Genomic DNA, 27,769 nt, shown 5'->3' with positions numbered 1-27,769 from the left:
GCGAGAAAACTGCGATTTTGTGTCATCTTGTGAAGGCTGTATCTCTCAAACCAGAAGTAGGATTTGGGGCGTGTGACCTAGAATTGGAAAGCCCTTGAAGTCTAGTTTCCAAACCAACTGGAATTTCTTGATTATTAATTGTATATCAAAAGTTATGGCTAAAATAGTGAACATGTGTCAGTTTTGACACTTCGTTCACTAACTCTTTGCTTCATTCTAACTCGAAATTGTCCCGAATGGATGTATTGTGATCCTTGTGCAAGATATCTTCATCTTCAATGATTAATAGGCTTGATCTTATGTAATTATAATCAATTTTCATCAAAGTAACCTGAAAATGATCAAAACACGCAAACGGGGAGTAGTAGGGCATAACTTACGTAATTCATTCCATTATGCACCTAAATGCTCTAAAAGGAGTTCTAAATGCAATCAAAATGCATCTAAAAACTATATATAAATGGAGTTTGTTGGAAAAAACTTTCCTAAACCCTAAACCTCTGCTGGTGTACGTTAAGGTGTTTTACTAACGTGCGCCACCCTTGATTATGGGCCGAAAAAAGAAGGTAACCACGCCGGTGGCGAGTACGTCGGCTCAGGGAGACCCTTGTGACTCTGTGCAACCACAAAAAACCCAGTCTTTAGAAGATGTGAGTGAGAAAACTAATGGAACAATAATCGAAGAAACTGTAATAGCATAGCTAACTCCGGTAGAGAATGTGAGAAATATGGAGCAAAATAAGAGCTTGGAGGGAGATAACAACAACCTTAATGAAGCAGCGAAGCAAAAATGGAAGTCTTTTACTGCTCAGAGCCGAATATCAGACAAAGGTATGGGTTTAAAGTTCATCCCCCCTGTTTTCATTGGTGGTATTCTGACGGCTAAACTAGACAAAATAGAAGTAGAAAGAATGAGTGAAAGTTGGTTAAATGCTGTAGTGGTCTATGTAGTTGGCCAGAATCCCACATTGAATGCCATAACCCAGTATGTAAAAGCACATTGGCAAACTCAGGAAGAACCACAGGTGTTTAAGCATGATGAAGGTTTTTTTATTGTTCGAATGAAGTCTAGGGAGGAACGAGATAATATCTTGTTTACAGGACCTCACTTGTTTTATGGTAAAGCAATGATAGTAAAGCAATGGAGTGCTAGCTTTAATTTTCATGAGGAAGTGCTAAAGGTAATCCCTATTTGGGTAAAGATACCAAATCTTCCTTTGAATTGCTGGGGGGAAGATTCATTGAGCATAATAGGGAGTGTCCTTGGAGTACCTCTTTATGCGGATGAATGTACTAGTAAAGGGCTGAGAATTTCTTATGCTAGACTGTTGATTGAGATGGATGTTACTCAGGAAATACCTACAGTGGTAGCAGTAGAAGACCCTAATGGCATTGTTTTCAAACAGAAGTTAGAGTATGATTGGGTACCTACCTTCTGTAAAAAATGTCAGGTTGTGGGTCATAATTGTGGAGGAAAGAATGTGGTTGCTAGTAGAGTTGTGCAAAAATGGATACCTAAGAAGGTATTGCCAGTTGAGAAGGCAGTTGATCAGATTCCCTCTACACTGGAACAAGTAGGGGAGGAAATGGAGACAGCTCAGGTTGTAGAAGTTAATGAGGTTACAGAAGCTATAGTTACCCCTATTAACACTCCGATGAGTAATCATGTAGCAGATGAAGGTGAATGGAGGCTGGTTACAAGAAAGTCAAAAGATAAAGGCAAACAGGTGGTTACTCAGAGTGGTATGCGGCTGCATTTTGGATCTGGATTACCTGGGAGCTTTCCTGGGGGTGCTAGGGGACCTAATCCCTATTTGTCTTAATGAAGATTACAACATGGAATGTGAGGGGTTTGAATGACCCCATCAAAGTGAAGGAAGTTAAACATTTTCTTCACACTCAAAAAATTTCTTTATGTGCCTTGTTTGAAACTAGATTAAGAAGCCAAAATAGAGAGAAAATTCAAAAAAAGTTTGGCAGTAGATGGAGTTGGGTTAATAACTATGCTTGCTCTCCAAGGGGGAGAATTTGGGTGGGTTGTATCACTAATGATGTGAAGATTGTGGTTCAGATTATTACAGAGCAATTCATAGCCATGGAGGTTCAGACTAGTAATGGGGAGACTCTTTTTAAAATGGCTGCTGTTTATGGTCTTCATACAATTGCTGATAGAAAGGTGCTTTGGGAGGAGTTGTATCAGTTTGTGTCTTTGTGTATGGATCCTTGCATTTTGATAGGGGATTATAATGCAGTTTATAATGCCCATGATAGAGTTAATGGTAATGCAGTGAGTGAAGCTGAGACTGTGGTTTTAAGGAATTTTGTTATGCATGCTCATTTGATGGAAGCTCCTTCTACTGGGTTATATTACTCATGGAGTAATAAGAGTATTGGTGCTGAGAGAATCTCAAGTAGGATCGACAAAGGATTTGTCAATGTGGCTTGGATTAACCATTACCCTGATGTGGTTATTGATTACTATGCTGCTGGAATCTCAGATCATTCTCCATTGATATTCAGTGTTGCTAAGATTCCAGATGAAGGTGGAAGGCCTTTTAAGTTCTTAAATTTTCTTGTTGATCAGCCTGGTTTTATTGAAGTGGTGCAGGAAGCTTGGGATTCAACTTATAGCAGATTCAAACTGAAAAATATTTGGGTGAAACTTCAAGCAGTAAAACAAGCTTTGAAAGGGTTTCATTCCACTAAGTTTTCTAAAGCTCATTGCAAGATGGAGGAACTTAGAAGAAAACTAGCTGCTGTGCAGGCTCTTCCAGAGATGAATCAGTCAAGTGAGTTGCATGAGGAAGAAAAGTTGTTGATTGCTCAATTGAGGAAGTGGTCTAGCATAGATGAGAGTATTCTAAAGCAGAAGGCAAGAATTAATTGGTTGTCTATGGGTGACTCTAATTCCAAGTTTTTTTTCACTGCAATAAAAGTGAGGAAAGCTAGGAATAAAATTGTGAAGATGTATAACGGCAGAGGTGACCTACTGACTGAAACTTCAGAGATCCAGAATGAAATCTGCAGTTTCTACAAGAGTTTGTTAGGCACAAATTCAAATCATCTGGAGGCAATTGATTTAAACATAGTGAGAGTAGGGACAACACTCAGTGCTACTGCTTGTGAACAATTAGTGCAACCAATTACCATCCAGGAGATTGATCAAGCTCTAAATGCAATTGATGATGCAAAGGCTCCAGGGTTAGATGGGTTTAATTCAGTCTTCTTCAAAAAAAGTTGGGTGGTGATCAAGCAAGAGGTATATGCAGGCATAATGGAATTTTTTGATACAGGTTTCATGCACAAACCTGTGAATGTTACAGCTGTAACAATGATTCCTAAAATTGATGATGCTCTTTATGCTAGAGACTATAGACCCATAGCATGTTGCTCTACACTCTACAAAATCATCTCTAAAATCTTGACAAAGAGACTACAAGGTGTGATTACAGAAGTAGTTGATAGAGCTCAAACAGGTTTCATTCCAGAGAGAAATATTGGTGATAATATCCTCTTAGCAACTGAGCTTATAAGAGGCTATAGTAGAAGACATATCTCTCCTAGGTGTGTGATAAAAATTGATATTAAGAAAGCCTATGATTCAGTAGAATGGGTTTTTCTTGAAAGTATGCTTAAAGAGCTAGGCTTCCCTAGTATCTTTATTGGGTGGATTATGGCATGTGTGAAGACAGTTTCTTACTCAATTTTGCTGAATGGTGTTCCTGCTATGCCTTTTGGTGCAAAGAAAGGATTAAGACAAGGAGATCCCCTGTCTCCTTATTTATTTGCTTTGAGTATGGAGTATTTGAGTAGGTGTATGGTTGCTATGTGTAAAGATCCAGACTTTAATTTCCATCCCAAGTGTGAAAGAATTCAGCTCACACACCTCATGTTTGCAGATGATCTGCTTATGTTTGCTAGAGCAGATGCAAGTTCCATCACCAAGATTATGGGGGCTTTCAAGTTATTCTCTAAGGCTTCAGGCCTTCAAGCAAGTATTGAGAAAAGTTGTATATATCTTGGGGGTGTAAACCAAGAGGAGGCAAATAAGATGGCTGAAAGTATCCAAATGCCTATTGGTACTTTGCCTTTTAGGTACCTTGGTGTACCACTATCAGCAAAAAAAAACTAAATTTCTCTCAGTGCAAGCCACTCATTGATAAGATAACAGCAAGAGCTCAAGGATGGGTTGCTCATCTCTTATCTTATGCTGGGAGATTACAATTGGTGAAATTTATTCTCAGTAGTATGCAAAACTACTGGGCTCAAATTTTTCCACTTCCAAAAAAATTGATCAAGGCTGTTGAATCAATTTGTAGAACTTTTTTGTGGACTGGATCAGTTGACTCAAGCTCTAAAGCTCCTGTGGCCTGGGAATTCTTGCAACAGCCAAAGAGTACAGGAGGCCTAAATATTACTAATATGGTAATATGGAATAAAGCAGCTATCCTTAAGCTTCTTTGGGCCCTAGCTTTTAAGCAAGATAAGCTTTGGGTTAGGTGGGTGAATGCTTATTACATCAAAAGACAAAGAGTTGAAGATGTTACTGTCAGCAGTAACACATCTTGGCTTCTAAGGAAAATCCTTGAAGCTAGAGAGTTGATTGTAAGAATTGGAGGTTGGGAGACAGTGAGCAATCAGTGGAAATTCAGTATAAAAACAGCTTACAAACTTCTCCAAGCAAATTATGATAATGTGGTATGGAAAAGGTTGGTTTGTAATAACCAAGCTACACCAAAAAGCAAGTTTATCCTATGGCTAGCACTGCTGAATAGACTTGCTACAGCTGAAAGAGTGAGTAAATGGAGTAGGGAAGTGAGTCCACTATGTAAACTGTGTGGAACTGATATTGAGAATGTGCAGCACTTGTTCTTTAACTGTCAATACAGCAATACAGTTTGGTGTAATGTTCTTAGATATTTAAATCTGCAGCCTCAAGGAACAGCTCAGCAAGATATGGAAATGGCTATTAGAAAAGCTAGAAGTATTAAGGATAGAAATAAACTATTTGTTATGATGTATACAGAGAGTGTGTACTCCATCTGGTTACAGAGGAATGCTAAGTATTTTAGAGATTCAGATGTGAATCCTGATTACCTAGCTAGAAATATTGTCTTTAGAGTTGCAGTGAGATGTAGTGAGAAGCAAAAACAAATGTTAGTGATGTAAACAGATTCTGTGGCTTGTATGGTGGGCATTAAGAGTAGTCTGTTACTCTAATGCTTTAGGTTGTACCCCACTTTTTTTTGGTTGTCAATAACAATTTTGAATTGCCAAAAAAAAAACTATATATAAATGTGACATATCACTCCATTGTCAAGAGTAAGACTGACCATGAACACTTGGACGATTTGGCAGAAACTTTTAGAACATTGAGAAAATATCAGATGAAGTCAACCCTAATGCATCTTTGGGGTAAAAGCAGGAAAATTCTTAGGCTTCCTGGTAAGTAAGAGAGGGATTGATGCAAATCCAGAAAAAATTCAAGCTATTATCAACCTACCTGAGCCAAGGAGTGTTAAAGACATTCAAAGGTTGATAGGGAGGATGGCATCCCTCACTCGATTCATCTCAAAGTCAGCCGATAAGGCTATGCTTTTCTTCGTGTTGTTAAGAGGAAACAGAAAGTTCGAGTGGGGAGAGGAGTAAAGAAAAGCATTCCCGACCGTGAAAGAGCACTTGAAAAGCTCGCCCACCATCACAAGGCCATAAACCGGAGACGTATTGCAGTTATATGTCTCGGCCTCGCCAAAAACGATCGCGACCGTTTTATTGGTGGAAAAGGAGAAAAGACAACAACCAATATATTTCATCAGCCACATTCTTAACGGTCATGAGAGCCGTTATCAGTTGGTGGAGAAAATGGCTTTGGCTGTAATAATTGCCGCCGGGAAGCTCATACCATATTTTGACTGCCATCTCATCCAAGTCTTAACGAATCAGCCGCTGGAGAAGGCGTTGCAGCAGATGGATAGCTTGGGCCGCCTATTGAAATGGACCGTCGAGCTATCTGAGTATGATATACAGTACAAACCCAGACCCGCCATCAAGGCATAGGCCCTAGCAGATGTTATTGTGGAGGCCTCATATAATGAGGAAGAAGTGGAACAAAAGGAAAGTTGGCTGCTAGAGGTAGACGGATCCGCCGCTGTTAGCGGATCCGGGGCAGGAATAGTAATGACTAGTCTAGAAGGGAATGTGTACCAGGACGCCATCAAGTTTTCCTTCTCAACATTGAACAATGAAGCAGAGTATGAAGCCGCAATCGCTGGCTTAAGAATGTGTTTGGCAGCGGGCGTAAAAAACGTACTCTGAAGACGGATTCACAGTTGGTCAGTGGTCAGTTGAGGGGAGAATTTGAGTTCAGAGAGGCCAACATGGTGAAATATATATGTGGAGAAGGCCAAAGAACTGATTGCCCAGCTAAGCCACCTCGAAGTACAGGCGATGCCCCGAGCCGAGAACATGAAGGCGGACGCCCTGTCTAAACTAGCCAGTTCCAACTCGTTCAACATAGAAAAAAGGTCACGATTGATGTATTAATTAAAAGAGAAAAGCATCGCGGAACCCATTGTGGCCGTCAATAACATCAACCAGCAAGGGGACTGGTTCACAGAGCTGGTCAAATACAATCTGACGAGAGTGCGCCCGACCGATCAGAGGTCCGCCAGAAAGATGCAAAGGCAGGCAAGCTGGTATGTGATATATTAAAATGAACTATACAAAAAATCCTTTAGCTTGCCGTTAATAAAATGTGCAATGATCGCGGAAGCTGTAAAAATAATGGAGGAAATACACGAGGGAATTTGCGAAAATCACAGCGGGGGGAAAGTGTTGGCAATGAAAGCACTGAAAGCTGGATTCTATTGGCCAAGCATATTAACGGACGCCCAAAATTATGTGAAAAAATGTGATAAGTGTCAGAAGTTCGCTCCAGTGATCAATAGACCGGCAAATAATCTGCAACCTATCGTATGCCCGATACCATTCGCTCAATGGGGAATGGACATCCTGGGACCATTCACTACCGCGACAGGAGGAAGGTGCTTCCTTATTGTTAGAATTTATTATTTTACAAAATGGATAGAAGTAGAGCCGACAACAAAGATAAAAGCAAATCAGGTACGGAAGTTCATCTGGCAGAACATCATGACCAGATTTGGTATCCCCGCAACAATTGTATTGACCATGGAGTACAATTCGATTGCCGGCCAATACAAACCTTCCTCACGGACTTCCGGGTCAAGTTCGCCTATTCAGCATTATGTCATCCACAAAGTAACGACCAAGCTGAGGCTGCTAACAAGCAGATCTTGAATGCTCTCAAGAAGAAGTTAGATGATTTCAAGGGTAGATGGTGCCGGCAGTCCTATGGGAAAACGAAACAACAGAGAAAGAGGCAACAGGAGAAAGTCCCTTTAAGTTGGCTTTCGGCGCAGAAGCAGTACTACCGGTGGAAGTAGGGTTACCTTCCTACCGGATTAAGCATCAAATCTTGGAAAGGAACGATCAGGCACTAAGGGAGAACCTGGATTTCCTGCCCGAGATAAGGCTGAAAGCAGAGCTAAAGGCGGCAATGTACAAGGATAGAATCAGCAAAGCTTATAAGAAGAAAGTCCTAGAAAGGCCGTTAGGAGAAGGCGACCTAGTCCTGCGAAGAACAGCGACCACTGGTAAAGCACATGTTGAAGGAAAATTAACCGCCAATTGGGAAGGTACGTACGTCATCGCTAAGAAGCTTGCATCCAACTCTTTCATTCTCAAGGGCATGGACGGAAAAGAGCTTAAAAATTGTTGGAATGCTAGTGTCTTGAAAAAATATTATGTTTTAACGGGTAGAATGTAATGGCCCGAGAGCCTCTTTTGATTACATGAATAATAGACTTTTGCTAGCGTTCCGTAAAAAAAAAATGCTTCCCTTTGTATTTACTTGATTAACAACGCCACATAACAGGCCTTAGCCAAATGACAAGCTCAGTATAATAATGGCCATATAACAGGCCTAAAACAAACAAGGCCATATGACAGGCCCGAAAGCACAATTGCTGTCATATAACAGGCTTTAAACGATTGACAGCCATATAACAGGCTCGGAACGACAACGGCCATATAACAGGCCAAAAAAGTTAACAGCCATATAACAGGCCAAAGAAGTTAACGGCCATATAACAGGCCGGAGAAGTTAACGACCATATAACAGGCCAATGCAGTTAGCAGCCATACGACAGGCCTTGGATGATAAACTTGCAGGCGATAAATGTTCTAAAGCGACAATAATTGCTAACAAAGTGTAAAATTGCAAGCAAAAAGAAGCTAAATAATAAATTACTGGTATGGCGGCCAACTACAAGCAAAAACGTGGGCAGCCCTTCAAAAAAAGGCACTTATGAATTCAGTAGCAAAAGTTGCAGTTAAATGTTTACATGCCATCATAGGCTGAGTATTACAAAAACTATCAAACACTATTACAAACTATTCGAAGCTATAGAGAAGCCTGAAGATGACCACCAAAGTCTTCAAGAGGGAGGCGCTTCTTCATCTTCAACAACATGCCGAACGTTGGCAATGATCTCCTCAGAGCATATGTAAGGCTCATCCGCGAGAGGACGCAGATGGACACCCTTAGTAAAAGCGGTCTCCATTTTCTCCCTATCAAATGACGGATGGGAATGGCAGACGCACCTCTTCGCGGCCACCCATCCGCCGTCGTATCTCTCGCCTAAGGGCTTGACAAACTCCTCTGATTTTTTGAAAGCAGCCAAGGCAAGACGACCGACTTCAACCTTCGCGCTCTCCACAGCAGCAGTCGTCCCATCCTGGGCCACCTTCAGGGCAAGCTCCAACTCCTCTTTCTTCGCCTTGACCTCCTCCAGCTCCTTGGCCTTCAGGCGTAGGTCCGCTAGCTCCTTGTCGTTCCGCCTTCTCAGCCTTCAAATTAGCTTGCAGTTGGTTGACTTGAGACACAGCAGCATCACGGGTAGCCTCCAGGTCCTTGGCGGACAACTCAACACTCTCGGCCGCACGTTGTACTCAACGTACTGCGTTATCAGCTCCACAACAGAGTTGTTGGCCTATAAAAGAGAATGAGAGAAAGATGTAAAACACAAAAAAAAAGAGAAGTGGAGTCACTTACCACCGCCAAGTCATGAGCTAGCTGAGCCGCGGGCGCCACCAACTTATCTGTCGGACAGTCCATCAGAAAGATGTACCCCAAGGTGCCGCCGTTAGCGGAATGTCTGCAAAAAGAGACTCATCTTCCCTCACATCCCAAGGCGGTCGGTGTATCTGACCGGGAGAAGTTGGAGGGCGAGAGAGAGAAGCCTTAATAGCAGCACAAAGGGGCACCTCCGTTGTCTCAATCCACTCCTTTTCCCGGGAATAAATTCCTAGACCAAGATCCGAGAGAAAACTCGGCTCGCTGAGAATCTCATAGATCCTTCGGCGAATGGAAGAGCTGAACCCAAGAGCCGCTCCAATACTGTCGGCATTTGGAGGAGGAGACGACCGAAGAATAGTAGTGGACTCCCGGACAGGAGAGGCCGCTGGAAACTGGAGGCCGGTAGCAACCACATCTGCAGAGTTAACCTCTACAGTTTGGCATTTTTGGGGGCCTTCGACCTCAGGTTCCTGTTGACGCTTACGGCTGGTACTGCCACCGCGCCTATTGACCGGGACTTGAACGGCGGACCGAGAAGGAGTTTTCTTCCCCGTGGCCAGAAGCCCGGGCTTGCGTTCGCCCAGCACGGTGCTGTAACACCCCTGCCGATCCGAACCCTTCTTTATTCAATAAAACTCGAGTTTTGGGGGAAAATAAATCCACGAGGGTTCGACTCGACGGTGGCACTACCACCGCACTTATCTCGTTGGAAATAAATGCAAGGCTAAATTAGAAACAAACTAAACTCAAATTCATTAATCTTTACAACCAAAGTCAATTGTTCGTTAAACATTACTAATTACTTAAGTGTTTCAGAGTTCCAGCGGAAGCTAATCATATGCTAAGTTGATGCAACTCTAAATGATCTCCTTTTTGTTCCCCCGATCGATCACCCACCTGCACAAATACATTGAAAAGAGACAAGAGAGACAAGCTCCAAAAATCAGAATAACCGAGTAATTCCAACTCCATCCCGTACAATACTTAAGTTGAATCACAACAAGATAGAATAAAGACAGTAACAGAATAATCAGAATAGTAACCAGAGAATCTGTAGGGGCCGCTGAACCACTCATACAGGGCAACCTGTTCATCATTTCCCTCCGATATTTCACTTTATGTGATTAACATCTTTTAATTCACATCATCACATAAATCACGTAAACATTTACGTCATTTTGTTCAATCCAGTGTGAACATATTCAATCCACCATATTCTCAATCCATTCATAGCGATTTCATCAATAAATCATTTCATATTCACCATCATCACTTGCGTTCATTTATCACTTCAGATTTATAATCATTTCATTATCACAAGTTCTTACCAAATCCAACTTTCATAAAATCTCAATATTGATAACGATAATAATAACATTCATGAATCATAATGATATATAGTAATAATAATAACAATAATAATAATAATACTGATAATAATAATCATAATAATATAATAATAATCATAACATTATTAATTAACATTAATCGATTATAATAACGTTATAATAAACATATTTGTCATATCATACATCGTCCATCGTCATTATTCATAATTCATAATCGAAATCCATAGTCGTTGTTCATTTTGTTATTCGTATTCGTAATCCACATTAAGTCGATACTTCATAATTATAGTTCATACTTATAAATTTTTATAAGCACATAATCACGTAATTAATTCGTTTTACGCTAACGGGATCTATGTTTAGATGGACATCGGAGATTACCTCGTGACGCATGCCCAAAGTTAAGTTCACGAACGTATTAGCACTCCTGGTATTCCTCGTCTACGAAATCGAAGTCTACAATAGATGTCAACGAGATCTAAGTTAGTTCCTAAATAACCCCTTTTTATATACGTATATAAAATATACGATTTAAATCATCCAAATAGCTTAAAGAAATTCTCAATGATTTTAGGAGAGTTATAAATCAAAGTAAATCATTTTAATTATTCACAAAATTATTTCAACTTAACTTTCATTACTTTAACAACTATTTTAAACATGAAAAACTAACTTTATTTTACTTCTTAGTTTCATTTTAGAAAACTAAGAAACATTTATCAAGCTTATCAAAGCTAAGTTAACTAAAAAGACTAGCTTAATTGAGCAGGCTAATTAAGGAAATTATGAGTTTTAGTTTTAAAAATAAAAGTAAGCATATAAAACTTCCTTAAACACAAGTAAACTAAAAGGAAAAAGAGGTTTTAAAAACAAAAGAACTCAGTTTCTCAAATTGAGAAACAAATGAGGAGGCACGAAAGAAGGGGAGGGAAAACAGGGGTGACGAAGGAGAAAGGTGGTGCTGGTGTTTCAGTGGTTCGCCGGCGAATCTTAGGCGCCGAAAAAGGGGTCGGGGTCAGGTGGTTAGTGAGGGAGGCTGGGCGCGAGCAGGCGACGGCACAGGAGCACTGCAATCGCGAGGGTGAAGGTGGTTGGCGGTGCTGCAGTCGATTTTGGTGGTTCGATTGGCGGTGTGGTTCAGGTGGTTTCAGGCGGTTGTAGCGGGTGGTCGGAGGTGGCGGTTTCCGGCGGAGAAAGAAAACAGAGGAGTTGTTTATGGTGGTTGATTTTCATTTTGAATTTTCAAAACAAAAATTCAGAAATGAGGACGAAGAGAATTGAATTGAAGCAAACCTTTTGAATTGTTTTGCTTGAGTAATTTGATGAGAGTGAATTAGTATTTATAGGGAAGATTTGGACAGAAAATGTAATGGTGGTTGTGTTAGTTTAGCTTTTGAAAAATAATTTGTCCCTAAATCAATTATTGCTGACAAAGTTGAGATTTTTGTGTTGCAAAAATCTTGGTTTGTGTGTGTGAACCAGACGAAGGAGAAGGAGGGAGATGAAGATATCAGTTTTCTTTTTCTTTTTGTTTTGTTTTCATTTTCCTTTTTTTTTTTGGCTAAAAGACATATGGGTTTGGACTTGGTATTTGGGATTTGAATTGCTAAAAATGGATGGACAATTATGAATGGACAATTTGTATAAGGATACCCATAACAAATGTAAAAAGTTTAATTAACTTAGAAATAATGAAATGAATAATTAAACAAGTAAATGATTTATTTTAAACTTTGTTAAATAAATCAAAACTAAATGAAATCATTTTTTTTTTAATAAACATAGTTATCTAAAATCGAATTATTGTAAAATAAATTTTGAGTGGAAATATTAAACCTTAATAAATAATAAAATAACTTCTGAAAATTCGGGGTATTACAGGCGCGCCGTTCTGCCAGTCGTACGACCACCGCGATCAGCATTCTGGTCGACACCTCGTGGACTTCCAGTTAGTCCGTGAACGGTGTCGTATTCTAAAATAGGCTCCTCAAGAGTTTTTGACATTAGCCTCAAGCGGTCGTTTAAACCCAGCTCCTCAAGATCCAAATTAACGTCACCTGAAAAAAGAAGCAAATCAAAATAGATCAGTATCAGTGGCAGGGAACAACAAAATAATTAAACATTCACAAAGAACTATGTCGTACCAAGAGACAGGCTACACACCTTCGGGGTGAGTCCGGCATAACAAGAGAGCAGACAGAGGCTCGTTGCCGAGAATATACTTAGCAGGAGGGAGCCAAGTGCAGGGCACTCGCGTCTTAGAGTCATTACCCTCACCAGCCTCTGCTTCTGACTCAAATTAGTCGAAGGCCTCCTGCTCGGCCTCGAACAAACCATCGGAAGGCAATCCTCCATCCTAGAATACGGTTTGGTGAAATACCGGCGAAGAGGAAAGTTGTCCGGGACCGTGAGCCATTGACAGCTCCCTGCCAACCCTTCAGCCCACTCATCTTGCACTAGGGGAAAAAAAGGAAGGGTTGCGCAGGAAGGGCTGTGCTTTTTCTATAAGCACAGCCCTTCACTTAGTAGGGTTGCGCTTGTAGATTAAGTGCAGCCCTTCTTACATTCAGAAGGGTTGCACTTTTTCTACAAGCGCAGCCCTACTATGTGAAGGGCTGCGCTTGTAAAAAAAGCGCAGCCCTTCTGACTTAGTAGGGTCGCGCTTGTAAAAAAAGCGCAGCCCTTCTGTTATGTAAGGCTACGCTTTTTGTTACAAGCGCAGCCCTTCGTTAATTTTTTTTTGATTGAAATTAGTGCGAGCATGTACAGTATAGAGCAATTCTAGTTCCCTCTTTCCCTCCCTTAGAGTAATTACGAGCAAGAAAATCACCACCACCTTGCGCGACCTAATTCGACTGCTCCACGACCACCACCACATTGCTCCACCACATTGCGCGACCTAATTCGAGTGCACCACCACTGCTGCCCATGCCACTGCTGCCCACCACAATTCGAGTACAGTGGGTTTGCGCGACCTAACTCGACTGCTCTACCACCACCTTGCGCGCCACCCACCACGTGCAACCGCGACCTCCACCATCACCACTACCTCTTCTCTTCTCTTCTCCACCATTTGAGTGTTAATTGGTATGAATTAATTTTGTTTTTAAGTTACTTTTGTTTTTCTTAATTGAATTAAATGATTAATGTGCAATGTGGGTTTTGTCAATTGTAGGAAGAAGAGGCTAAGGAAGGCAATAAAGTCCAAGTATCTCTTTCTCTTCATTGCTCGTCGTTGGTGTTAAGAGGTAACTAGTTTAACATGTAGACAAAGTTGATAATTTATTGATGTATATATGTATTTTTTATAATGATATTATTAATTTATTGATATGAGATTGTATGAAAACGCAATGTGATTTAGCTATATATAAATCTACAAGTTGTTTGAATCATCATCATATGCCTAGATACCCGTTCAAGACTTACTCATTAGGAGTAAGTCTTGAATAGTCCCCGGTTTGGGACTGTTCTTGGACGTTTGATCTCACTTAGGTGGTGAATGTGTGTCTTCTTTTCAATTCTGAGGAAAATCTTGGCTTATCGTTTCTCTACATTGTTCTCTGGGTACATATGTAGATAAGCAATTATCTACATTGTGTACTTGGAGAACTGTAGGGAAATGCTGCCGGATTTTCCTTAGAATTGAAAAGTTGGCATATATTCACTAGTGAGATTAGACGTCCAAGGATGGGTTAGGTTGGAGTGATAAGGACCTTCGACTGCATGCATACAATTGAACATGTCACTATCTTAGCTTGTGTATACGTGTGTGATTTGAATATGTGAGTGTATGTACTTTAATAATGATTGATGCATTATAATGAATGTTGTGTTTAATTATTAGAGGTGGTCTTCTTGAATGAGATGGATCGTACTTGGATGTATGGTAGTCGTGAATCGATTGAGTTTGTGAATGGGGTCTCGGAATTCTGTAAAAGTGCATTAGAATATCAAACATCCTCTGGAGCAGTCGACTTTTATTGTCCTTGTTTGGATTGTAGAAATGTGAGCAAGGTTAGTAGTATACATGTGGTTAGGGAGCATGTCTTTCGCGTGGGTTTAGGCCTCAATACCACGTATGGGTTTGGCATGGTGAGCAGGGGAGGTATATGGGAAGCTCTGGAGTAAAGAATGATGTATGTGAAGAAAAAGAAGGATGATGATGAGTTAGGGGATGAGAATTTGGATGATGAATTTGGAGATGACGATAGGGATCGGGTAGACGAGATGATACACGAGGTTGAAGATCAGTCGTGTAGACGACCTCGTATTTTTGAGTCTATGTCTCAGGCTGCTGAAAAGCCGTTGTATCCAGGTTGTACAAAGTACACCAAACTTTCCGCGGTGGTAACACTGTTCAACATTAAGTCGAACGCTGGTTGGACGGACTCTAGTTTCACATCGTTGTTGGAAGTTTTAGCTGAGATGCTCCCTGATGGAAATGAACTGCCAAAGTCGTACTATTATGCGAAGAAGCTGATGTGTCCTTTGGTTTAGAGTACGAGCGGATACATGCTTGTCCTAACGATTGTGTGCTTTATCGTAATGAGTATGAGCATTTACATGAGTGTCCACGTTGTGGATTGTCGAGGTACAAGCGTGAAGGAGCTGGAGGTAGTGAAGGACCACCAGCAAGGTGTTGTGGTATCTACCCATAATACCTAGATTTAAGCGCATGTTCTCAATTAAAGGAGATGCGAAGAATTTGAGGTGGCATGCAGATCGTAGGAAGAAAGACGGTCTGCTCAAGCATCCGGCTGATTCGCCTGAGTGGAAAACTATCAACAGGGTGCATAAGTCATTTGGTAATGAGGATAGGAATCTGAGGCTTGGATTATGTACGGATGGCATGAACCCTTTTGGCAATCTCAGCTCGCAGCATAGTACATGGCCAGTAGTTTTAGTGGTTTACAACTTGCCTCCTTGGTTGTGCATGAAACGCAAGTACATGATGCTGTCGCTTCTTATATGGGGCCCAAACAACCTGGAAATGACATAGATGTATACCTTCAGCCGCTTGTTGAAGATTTACAGAAGATGTGGAACGAAGGAGTGTTAGTATTTGATGCGTATGCTAATGAGATGTTCACTCTGCGTGCCATGCTTTTTTGTACTATGAACGATTATCCAGCTTATGGGAACTTATCTGGGTATAAGACTAAAGGAAAACAACCTTGCCCGATTTGTTTAGATGACATGAAATCTACACACCTTAAGGGCTGCAAACATGTGTATATGCGCACACGAAGGCTCCTCAGCCGCGACCATCCCTATCGGTTTAAGAAGAAGGCATTCGATGGGACGGTTGAAGAAGAAGTTGCTCATAGACCATTAACTGGTACTGAAGTTTATAATCAGGTGAAGGGCATTGAAACAGTCTTTGGTAAACCTGCTAGTGAGGTTGATGACCTACAGGATTATGGAAAAAACAGTCCATTTTTTGGAAACTCCCATATTGGAAAGATCTAAAGGTCAGACATTGTTTGGATGTCATGCACATAGAGAAGAATGTTTGTGAAGCTATTCTCGCGCACTTATGAATATTCCGGGCAAGACAAAAGATGTTAAGGCGTCACGACTTTACTTGAGATTCGACCAGAGTTGTGGGCTCAGAAAAGGACGGAAGGAAGAAGAAAAAGGGGAGGAAAGGGTTGATGATGAAACTCAAAAGTAAAAAGGTGGAGGATTCGGAGAAGAATTATTTGCCACCAGCTTGCTACACGATGTCGCGTGCAGAGAAACGGATTTTTTGCGAGTCATTGTATGGCATTAAGTCCCTACTGGCTACTCATCGAATATGAAGCGCTTTGTTACCTTAAATGGTGAGTTGAAGTAGTTATGAGTATGAATGCACGATTGTCATGTCATGATGCAAGTATTCTTACCGATTGCAATTCGTGGGATACTTCCAAAGCATGTGAGGCACACCATTACAGAACTGTGTTCATTTTTTCATACTAGCAGCAAATCAGACCTCGACCCTCGATTCCTTGCAGCCAGAGTAGTTGAAACTCTATGCAAATTTGAGATGTATTCCCCCCCCGCATTCTTTGACATTATGGTCCATCTCATTGTCCACTATTCGAGAAATTAAGCTGTGTGGTCCAGTGTTTTTGAGGTGGTGCTATCCTTTTGAGAGATATATGGGAACTTTGAAGGATAAAGTTCGGAATCCTGCACAACCAGAAGGTAGTATAATTCAAGGGATTGTGGGTGAAGAGATCAGTAATTTTGTGGCTGAGTATTTTGCTAGTGTTGATCCTGTTGGACTTCCGACATCCCGACACGAGGGCAGACTTGAGGGCAAGGGTACAATTGGTTCAAAATTGATCACACCTTCCGTAGAAAAGCGTAAACAAGCTCACTTATTTGTATTGCATCACGTACCAGATCATCCTTATTAATGAACATATGGAGGAATTACGTGTTAGCAATCCTGGAAAAGGAGTGAGGGCATTGACGCAAATGCATAACAAGACTTTCCTTGATTGGTTTCATAAACGAGTACTTAATGATTTGGATGAAAGTGTTCCTGAAACAGTCAAGTGGTCAGCATTTGGTCCTCGTGAAACTGTACGCTCTTATGAATTATGATATTAATGGGTATACTTTTGGACTGAACGTCAAGATCTGAAGTCAAGATCGCAACAAAATATGGTGTTTCACTTGTGGCGTCGTCTACACAATATGCAAGCTCGAAAGATAAGTCGCCTGTACATGCTGAAAGCAACTATTATAATACAAAAATATGGGAGCTGGACTACTGTACTTTTAATATTTGCCTCTTGTGTTGCAGTGGGTTGACGATAATCGACGTTGTGTAAGAAACGATGATCCTTGCGGTTTCACTCTTGTTGACCTTAGTCGTCTACGTGAAACTGAGGAGCCATTTGTAATTGCATCACAAGTCAAGCAAGTATTTTTTGTAACTGATCCTGCTGATCATAAGTGGTCAATTGTTGTACCTGGTAAAAGGAGTATCCTCGTATTGGTGATGTTGATAATGAGGAAGAATATGATGCATTTGAGGACCTCCCCCCTTTTACCTATCCTGAAATTAGTGTGGAAGATGATGTGAATATGTCGGAGAACTATATGCGTGTAGATCACACGGAAGGGATACATGTACTTGAGGATCCTAAGAAACGGCGGAAGGTCAATAAATCATGAGACATAAACTCAGGTCTGTGTAATTTCTCCAATTTGTAACTATGTTGGCCTTTTCGCTCCCAAATCGTACTTATCGAGTCATTTAACCCCAAATTCTCTTTGAACATGCTTATATGAGGCATAATATAACTAGTATGTAGATTCTTAGACTTGCATTTGTTGTTGGTTGCATTTTAGGAACAAAGAGGCCATTTCGAGGCTATTTTGGCCTTTTCGCTCCCAACTCGTACTTATCGAGTCATTTAACCCCAAATTCTCTTTGAACATGCTTATATGAGGCATAATATAACTAGTGTGTAGATTCTTAGACTTGCATTTTTTGTTTGTTGCATTTCAGGAACGAAAAGGCCATTTCGGGGCTATTTTATCACCAAAAGTCGTGGGTACAAAGAAGAAGAAAATCTACGGGGGAGAAACACACACCGGTTCTGAGGCTTCACCGGACACATCATTTGAGGCACCCTCCAAGTTACCAGATCAGATATGGAGGCATATCACACCTGAGGAGTGGCAAGCATTTGTTGCACAAAAAACAATCCCGGAAGCTGTTGTAAGAATATTTTACTTGCTAAGATTTAATACTCTTAGATCCAGTATTATTGTATAACACCTAACCTTTGTTTATAATTGTGTGTTTCAGGCATCTCGTGAGAAAAGTAGCGCGAATGCAAAAGCTAGGAAGTACTTTCACCATCTAGGTGCTCAGTCGTACGGGCAGGCGAGAGATACGTGGATGTATTGCCATTACCCCACGATTGGGTCGACAACGGCAACGGGCACTAGCTCTACGACGACAGTTACACAGCCTCGGCATTCGATGCATGGGGTTGATGCAAAGGGACAGAGAGTCTTGCCTGATCACGGAACACAACAGATAGCTAATGCCATTGTAAGTACATATTATAAGTTTTTGATAAGGTATATATAATATAACTTGTGCGCTCACGAGCATTTCTCTTTTATTTGTATGTAAATTGGCTTGAAGGAAAAGGAGGCAACTGGTGAGTTCACTCCTATGCCTTACACGAGACTTTAGGACGGGACCAATATGGAAGTGTGAGGGGCGTAGGAGGTGTCCGCCTCGAGGTGAGAAAGGTGCATGGTGATCAATACACCTTTACGTCAAAATCCAGTACCTCCAGTGTGAATTCGGCAGCTTCCATAGATGTGGAGGCTATGAAAGCTGCAATTCGGGAGGAGCTCAGAGCGGAGATGACTCAGAATTTCAACGCCATTTTGGCGCAGATGGGCTTACCGACTTTTGGTGCTTTCCAGCAGGGCAGTGTTCCTACGCAGCCTGATCCAGTTCCGGAGTTCACGGTAATCACTTAATATCACAACTATTGTTCTTAAATGCATGAAATTCTTACTATATATATATGTTGTTTCATAGACTAACTATGAATAGAGTTTTGTTTTTAAAGGAAGAGACATCATGTGAGCTATTAGCTCGAGGAGATGGTCATGGCAATTTCATTCTCGTTGCTTATGGCCAAGCACAACCCCCTAGGGACCGGGTACGATTGCACAACCAGGCAGTCGCTCATATTCACTATGTGGTCAGCGTTTCAGAGATTGTGCTCGGTTTCGAAGAATTACCTCTTTCGCTGCCGAATGCAGAAGTTGGTCTACAGTCAGTGACTGAGGCCCTTGGCAGTTATGTTCTATAGCCGCGTGCATTGGTGAGGTTATCAGATGAGGTACAATGATTAACATAATATATATATAGGGTAGGTTTTTTGAAACTTACATGTTAATGTTTGGTTTAACTCAACAAAATCATCAAAAGATAAAGTTTTGGGTTTTGAAGCTAAGAGATAGGAGTAAACAATGATTTGTTAACCTGTCTACCAAGAATTAGATTTAGTTATAATTAGTAACTTGTTTACTTACCTCAACTACTATAAATTGAAGGCAGGGCCAAAGTATGTTTGATTGTAGTGCGGGGGTTCGTGGTTATTTCTTTATTCAATAGGGGACTTTCATTTTGAATAAAGGGTAGTAGTTAATTAAATTTTTTTAATTGCTGCTTTCTTGATATACATTAATTAAATCTTGCTTTATAATTTTTGTTGTAGTTATCATGTCTGGTTCAAACAACAACACCTCCAGTTTTAATTTGTGCTATTTACTCGAAAAGGACATATTGACTGCAAATAACTTCTTAGAATGGGAAATGGCTTTGAGAATCGTTCTCAGAGCCGAAGGACGGGAAAATGTTCTTGACAATCCTCTCCCTGAACCCCTGCTAGATAATGTTACTCCAACTGAAAGGAGAGCAAGACAAACTATTGACGCAAATTCTGTGCAAGAAAGATGTTTGATGTTTGCTTGCATGGAACCAGAATTTCTAAAACGTTTTAATGGTCTGGACGCTTATTCCATCCTCCAACATCTGATAACTATGTTTCAGAATAACGCGAGGCTAGAGAGGTTTGAAGCTCATTGTAAGTTGCTGGAGTGCAAGTTGGGCAAAGGAAAACCCATTGGTCCGCATGTGTGTTCAATATGATTGGACATTTTCTGATCATGGAAAAATTGGGCTTCCCTTATCCCTTAGAACTGGCAACTGATATTGTGATCAAATCCTTGCTTGAAAATTTTCAAAAATTTCAGTTGAATTTTTACATGCAAGGAGGGGAGGCTACCTTGCAAGAGTTACATGGTATGCTTAATAAGGCTGAAAGGAGCTTGCCAGCTGAACCTGAACATAAGTATGTTCTTATGGTTAGGAAGGGCAAGCAATTCAAGAAAAAGGGAGTACCTATGAAGAAGAACAAGGGCAAGGTTGTTGCCTCTGATGATACTTCTAAGGCAAAGGCCACTCCTAAGTCTAAAGTGGTAGCACTACATGAGTTCTTCCATTGTCATAAGATTGGCCACTGGAAGAGGAACTACCTAAATATTTGGAAGATAAGAAGAGTGGTGCTTCAACTTCATGTATTTATGTTATAGAAATTAACTTATCTACTTCAACTTCATGGGTATTTGATACTACATGTGGATCTCGCATCATTTGTAATGTGCATGCACTAAAAAGAAGTAGAACGTCGAGCAAAGGAGAAGTGGACCTCCGCGTGGGCAATGGAGCACGAGTTGTTGCTTTGGCCGTGGGAGATTGTAGTCTACTTTTACCTTCTGGTTTAGTATTATAACTGCATAATTGTTATTATGTTCCAACTATTACCAAGAATATTGTTTCGATTCCGGTTTTGGATTCAGAAGGTTTTTCATTTATAATTAAGAATAATTATTGTTCTGCTTATTTGAATGATTTATTATATGTCTCAGCCAAGTTATCAAATGTTTTATATATGCTTGACTTAGCTAGAAACCCACATCTATAACATAGACAGTAAGAAACATAAAACAAATGATTCAAACCATACATACCTATGGCATTGTCGATTAGGCAACATAAGTTCAAATCGTATTGAGAAACTTTGTAGAGATGGAATTCTCAAATCATTTGATTTCGAATCATTTGATACTTTTGAATTTTGCTTAATGGGGAAAATGACAAAGTCTCCTTTCACAAGTTCAAGTGAAATGGCCAATGACCTTTTAGCTCTCATACATACGGATGTATGCGGACCTATGAGCTCGTCGGCTAGGGGCGGGTACAGTTACTTCATTACTTTTCCTGATGATGTAAGCAGATTTGGATTTGTTTACCTCATGCGACATAAGTCGGAATCCTTTGAAAGATTTAAGGAATTCCAAGATGAAGTACAAAACCAACTTGGGAAGAAAATTAAGGCACTACGATCTGATCGTGGTGGTGAATATTTATCTCAAGAATTTGGTGATCATTTGAAGGATTGTGGAATACTTTCATAATGGACTCCACCAGGAACACTGCAGTTGAATGGCGTTTCTGAAAGAAGGAATTGAACTCTACTTGATATGTTTCGATCCATAATGAGTCTTGCTGATCTTCCTATTTCATTTTGGGGATTAGCGTTTGAAACAACGGCATTCACACTTAACAAAGCACCATCTAAAGCAGTTGAAAATAGACCATATGAAATGTGGATCGGAAACGTTCCAAAATTGTCTTTTATAAGGATATGGGGTTGTGAAGCTTATATAAAATGTTTCCTTTCTGATAAGCTTTCACCCAAATCCGATAAATATCTCTTTGTGGGTTACCTAAAAGAGACTAAGGGACACTACTTCTACAACCAAAGCGAAAACAAAGTGTTTGTTGCTCGTAATGGTGTCTTTCTGGAAAAGGAATTTATTTCCAGAAAAACAAGTGGGAGAAATGTATATCTCAAAGAAGTTCAAGATGAGCAACAAATGGATGAGGTTAACACCTCATCAAAGGCGGCCCGACATGAAAATGCTTAGGAGACGGTGCATTCAATTCACGTACCTCTTACCGTCCCACTTGGAGATAATCCATGCGAAGTCACTCAACCTAGTGAGGTAGAAACTTCTTCTGTTGTTCCCCAACGTAGGTCTAGTAGGACCATCATTTCGTCGAAGCGATATGTTGATTTCCTTTTGACTGAAAGTCCTAAAATAACGATTTAGATACAAAAGAACCTACTAACTACGAAGATGCTTTGGATAGTGAAGACTCCGAAAGATGGCTTGAGGCCATGAAATATGAAATGGATTCCATGTCTGAAAATCAATCATGGGACTTGGTTGATTTGCCTGATGGGGTAAAACCCATTGGATGCAAATGGATTTTCAAATTGAAAACATACAAGGATGGAAATATTAGTGTTTTCAAAGCAAGGTGGTTTGCAAAAGGTTTCAAGCAAATTCATGGTATTAAGTATGATGAAACCTTCTCACCAGTGGCCATGCTGAAGTCCATTAAGATAATCCTTGCGATTGTGCCTTTCATGACTATGAAATATGACAAATGGAAGTCAAAATTGCTTTGTTGAATGGGTTCTTGAAAAAGGATGTGTACATGACACAACCTCAAGGTTTTGAAGATCCAGAAAATCCAGGGAGGGTATGCAAGCTTAAGAAGTCCATTTATGGACTAAAGAAAGCATCAAGGAGTTGGAACCTCAGATTTGATGAGGCAGTCAAGAAATTTGGCTATCACAGAAATGAAGAGGAATCTTGTGTATACAAGAAGTTAAGTGGGAGTAGTATTACTTTTCTGGTCTTGTATGTGGATGACATACTTCTCATAGGAAATGATAAAACCATGTTTGAGTCAGTCAAAGAATGGCTTAAAAATTATTTCTCTATGAAAGATCTAAGAGAGCATAGTACATATTGAAAATAAAGATCTATAGAGATAGATCTAAAAGGCTTATTGGACTTAGTCAAGAGACTTATATTGATAAGATTCTTGCAAGGTTCAAGCTAGCAAACTCCAAAAGAGGTTTCATTCCCATGCAACATGGCATTGCACTTGACAAGACTCAGTCCTTCGAGTCCTAATGAGGTCAAGCGTATGCGTAATGCTCCTTATGCTTCTGTAGTAGGATCCATTATGTATGCCATGATATGCACTAGACCGGATGTTACATATGCTTTGCGTATATGCAACAGATACCAGTCGAATCCAGGTGATGCGCACTGGATTGCACCGAAAAACATCCTTAAGTACTTGCAAAGGACTAAGGATAATTTTTTGGTTTATGGTGGAGATGATGAGTTGGTTGTTACTGGATACACCGATGCAAGCTTCCAGAGTGACAAAGATGATTTCTGATCGCAATCTGGTTTCATATTTTGTCTCAATGGAGGAGCTGTGAGCTAGAAGAGATTTAAGCAGAGTACCATCGCGGATTCTACAACAGAGGTTGAGTATATTGCAGCAGCTGATGCAACAAAGGAAGTTGTTTGGATCAAAAAGTTCATTTGTGAGCTTGGTATAGTTCCTAGCATTAAGAAATGGCATTGAGTTCTATTATGACAACAATGGTGCCATTGCTCAGTCTAAGGAACCCAGATCGCATCAAAGGTTTAAACATGTGCTCAGGAAATTCCATCTTATTCGAGAAATCATTGGTAGAGAGGATGTGAAAGTAAGCAAGGTTCATACAGAGGATAACATAGCAGATCCTCTGACTAAACCGCTTGCTCAACCTAAGCATGAGTGTCAAAATTAGGTCCTTGAGGCTTAAGCATATGGGAGAATGGCTTTAAGTTGTTTACTTCATGTTTACAATTGTAAATACATTTATTATGCTTTGGATGTTTAAAAATAAAAATTCGTTTCTTATTTAGTTGTTTGGTTTAGTATTAAATAATTTATCCAAATAATGTGTGTTTTCAAATAGGATTATCGAAAACGTTGATGATGGAACCCTATAAAGTAAACAGAAATCATAATTTATTTGAATTCCCTAGTCTAAATCACTAAATTTCACATAAGTGATTTATTTAATAGACTGGTGTATAATTAATTGATAGCGCAGTTCCATGGACTATGGAGACATAGAGATGTCTAATTGATTATATGGATGTATACTTAATACATTGAGACTTGACCTAATTAGATTCAAAAAATAGAATCAAAGTACTATATTTTGTAGATTCCTTAGACATGAGTATGTCTTAATAACCATAATATAATTAGTTTGACTTTGACACTCTTAAACGTCGCGCCGTAAAAGGAGGTTATAAAGGCAGTGATCGGGTGGGTTAAGAATTGAGTGAGAGTTATGGTCATACAAGAGTGGATAAGTCCTCCTATTTAATAGGAATGGTGTTTGGACCTCTTGATGAGTGAGAACTGGAAAATTGGATGGCCATGCGGAATAGGATTAATGAGTTAATCCTTATTTGAGCAGTTCGAACTCAGCGATCAAGGAACATAAATTTGAGAATAACATTGTGTTATCAAATTTGGCATTAAGTGACTTAAGGAATTTAACATTGCGCTCTTGTCTCCGGACAAGTGGGAGATTGAAGGAATATGTCCTTAGACATCCAATCAATTACTAAATATAAAAAGGAATTATTGTAGAGATAATAAATTACGTTAGTTTAGTAATCACATTTACTTGCTAGAGAATAAATGTTGGTAGCTAAGCAATACTTACATTCCTAGCGTGCTTCTCTCTCTAGAATTCCCTCTGCCATGGCGAGGAAATCTAAAGCTCAGAAGGCTGCAAATGCTAGCAATTCAAAGCCAAAAGGTCCAGTTTCTGATTCAATGCAAAAAAGACTCGATTAACGGATGAAATTCTTGGCATTAGTGCTATGGATTTTTAGATGGACGAAAAAACAGAGGAGGATGAAACTAATGAGATGAAACAAACTATGCAATCGCATCGTTTGTTTTCGGAGTGATTATCAGCAATCAACTCAGCTGATACAATGAAGAGGAATGCGAATGATGAAAGGAGAAGATGCATTGAGCCAATTCCGATTCTACAAATGTCTGATCATGAGGTAGAATCTAATCCATCTGATAATGCTGATAATGCTGTAATTGATAACATTGTGAAAAATTTAGTTAAAATTGAGGTTGAAGATGTTCAACCTGAAGTTGATTTCTGGATGTCATCTGTAATATGCTATATTGTTGGTAGGGTTGGCAATGGGTCCTGGACCCGACCCATACCCGCTAGGACCCGACCCATTTATAATGGTTTGGGTCCAGAAATTTTAGACCCAATGGGTCCGGGTCGGGTCTGGGTCCCGAAGAACGTGGGTCGGGTCTGGGTCCGGGTCCACATATGCTAGACCCAGACCCGCCCCGCGGACCCATTTACATATTAGAAATTTTTTTTTTACCTAAACTCTAACTTTATAAGTTGTAACATTTTAATATTTTATGAGTTAATTCTTAAAATTTTATTTAGAGAATGCTTTAACCAAGGATACAAGAACCTATATATATTAGGGCGAAATTTTTTAATTACATATATTAAAAAATGTGATGAAAACTTAAAACTAAGAAGGACCCAGTAAGGACCCATGGACCCGCTAGACCCAGCGGATCTGGGTCTGGGTCTGAAAAATCTAGACCCAACGGATCTGGGGCGGGTCTGGGTCTGTGAAAAATAAACGGGTCTGGGTCTGTGAAAAATAAACGGGTCTGGGTCTGGGTCCAGGTGGACCCGACCCAGACCCGCCCCATTGCCATCCCTAATTATTGGTGCTAGTCCACCTCCATATGTCATGGAAGGTTTTATTCGAAGAATTTGGAGGAATAATGGTGTGGATAAGGTGGCGATGCTAAAGAAGGGAGTATATATTGTGAGATTTATAACTATGGAGAAGAAGGACTCTGTTCTAAATGGACCTATTCCTTTTTTCGATAGTAAGCCGATGATTGTGAGAGCTTGGGAACAAGATATGGATGTGATAAAGGATCAATTTGAGGTTGTTCCTACTTGGATCCAGATGAAGGTAGATTTCAAATACTGGAATGAAAAATGCCTCGCAAAATTTGTAAGTCCAATAGGAAACTTTGTGAAAGTTGATGCTGCAACTGCTAAAAGGGAAAAACTCCAGTATGCAAGGGTGATGATAGAGGTGAAGATTGATCAAGAGTTTCCAGATCAATTGAGCTTTGTGAATAAAAAAGGGATTGAGGTTGTAATTGAGGTGAATTATGAATGGAAGCCAGAGAAGTGTTTCAAATGTAAGCAGTTAGGTCACAAGACTGAGCTGCGTAATAGAGGTGTGATGAAACAAGTTTGGAGGGAAAAGGAGGCTCCAGTGCAGATTTGTGATAAGCCAGGAGATGTAAAACCTTTTCAAGAGGTTAATCATTCTGCTAAGAAAATAACACAGACTTCTGAACCTGTTGTGACCATGAATCCTTTTAATGTGTTGAATGAAATGGAGGATGAGCAAGTGATAATAGGAACTATTCCATGTGAAGCAGAGAAGGTTGTGAATGCCAGGAGGGGGGACTCTCCTGTAGTGAATGGATAATATACTGATATGGAATGTCCAGGGGATCAACAGCATGATGAAGCAAAAAGAAGTGAAGATGTTGTTGAATAAGAAATCCCCTGGAATGGTTAGTCTCATTGAGACTAAAGTAAAAGCAAAAAATATGGGAAAAGTGTACCAAAGCTTGTTTAGTGGATGGTGTTTTTGCTCAAATTCATCATATCACAATGGAGGTAGAGTCATATTGGCATGGAATCCATTGAGTTTTCAAGTGGATATAAGGTGGATGAGTGCTCAGGCTATTCATTATTTTATAAAGCCTACTGGAACAACAACAGGTTTTTGTAGCACTTTTGTTTATGCATTCAATAATGCAGGAGATAGAGAGCAATTGTGGAAGGATCTGATGTTGCAAGCTGATACCATGACTGAGCCATCGATAATTGGTGGTGACTTTAATTGTGTGCTCAACAAGGGTGAAAGATTGGGTGCTCTTGTTAAAGATGGAGAGATGGAGGCATTTAGAAGGTTTGTTAATAACTGTGGACTAGATGATATTAAGTCAAATGGATGTTACTACACTTGGAACAACAAGCAACAAGGTAGTGATAGAGTTTTTTCAAAGTTGGACAGAGCACTGGGAAATGAGAAATGGAGGGATCTGTTCAGTACTGCAGAGGCCATGTTTATGGATGAAGGCTTATTTGACCACACCCCTATATTGATCAGAGTCCATGAGGGAGTTAGTAATATTAAAACTCCCTTCAAATACTTTCACATGTGGAGTATGGGAGAGGATTTTATGAGTAAGGTCCATAATAGTTGGAGATTTCATGTCAGAGGGTATGCCATGTTCAAATTCACTCAGAAATTGAAACAGGTGAAGAAAATGCTAAAGGAGATGAATAAACAGGGTTTTTCTCAGATACATATTGAAGATACAAAAGCAAGTCTAGCTCTGCAAGAAGATCAACCATCTATGCTTTGCAGATGATATCATCATGTGTTGTAAGGGTGAATACCAGTCTGTATTGAGAATGCTGCAAGGTTTCACTCATTTCTCAGAGATTTCAGGATTAGAAGCCAACAAACAAAAATCAGAACTGTACACTGTGGGGATAAAGCAACAGGAAGTTCAAACATTGTTGCACATGTCAGGCTTCTGTCTGGGTAGGTTCCCTTTCAGATATCTAGGGGTTCCTATCTGCTACAAAAGGCTTAGTATTAAAGACTGTGAAGGCCTTGTGGAAAAAATGAC

The 27,769-nt window shown here is 40.1% G+C and overlaps 1 protein-coding gene across 1 annotated transcript; it reads left to right on the top strand.

The window, feature by feature from the left end:
• The first annotated feature begins 24,981 nt into the window (after positions 1-24,981).
• On the top strand, positions 24,982-27,505 carry LOC125498699 (uncharacterized). The gene is made up of 3 exons (XM_048646953.1): positions 24,982-25,192; positions 25,796-26,505; positions 26,573-27,505. The coding sequence occupies exons 1-3, from the start codon at positions 24,982-24,984 to the stop codon at positions 27,503-27,505; spliced, it is 1,854 nt and encodes a 617-aa protein (XP_048502910.1).
• The last annotated feature ends 264 nt before the right edge of the window (positions 27,506-27,769 follow it).

The sequence above is a fragment of the Beta vulgaris genome, chromosome 6, assembly GCF_026745355.1.
Source record: "Beta vulgaris subsp. vulgaris cultivar EL10 chromosome 6, EL10.2, whole genome shotgun sequence".
Classification (NCBI taxonomy): domain Eukaryota; kingdom Viridiplantae; phylum Streptophyta; class Magnoliopsida; order Caryophyllales; family Amaranthaceae; genus Beta; species Beta vulgaris.
The sequence above is the reverse complement of the archived record's forward strand: the minus strand, read 5'-3'. Positions and strand labels throughout refer to the sequence as shown.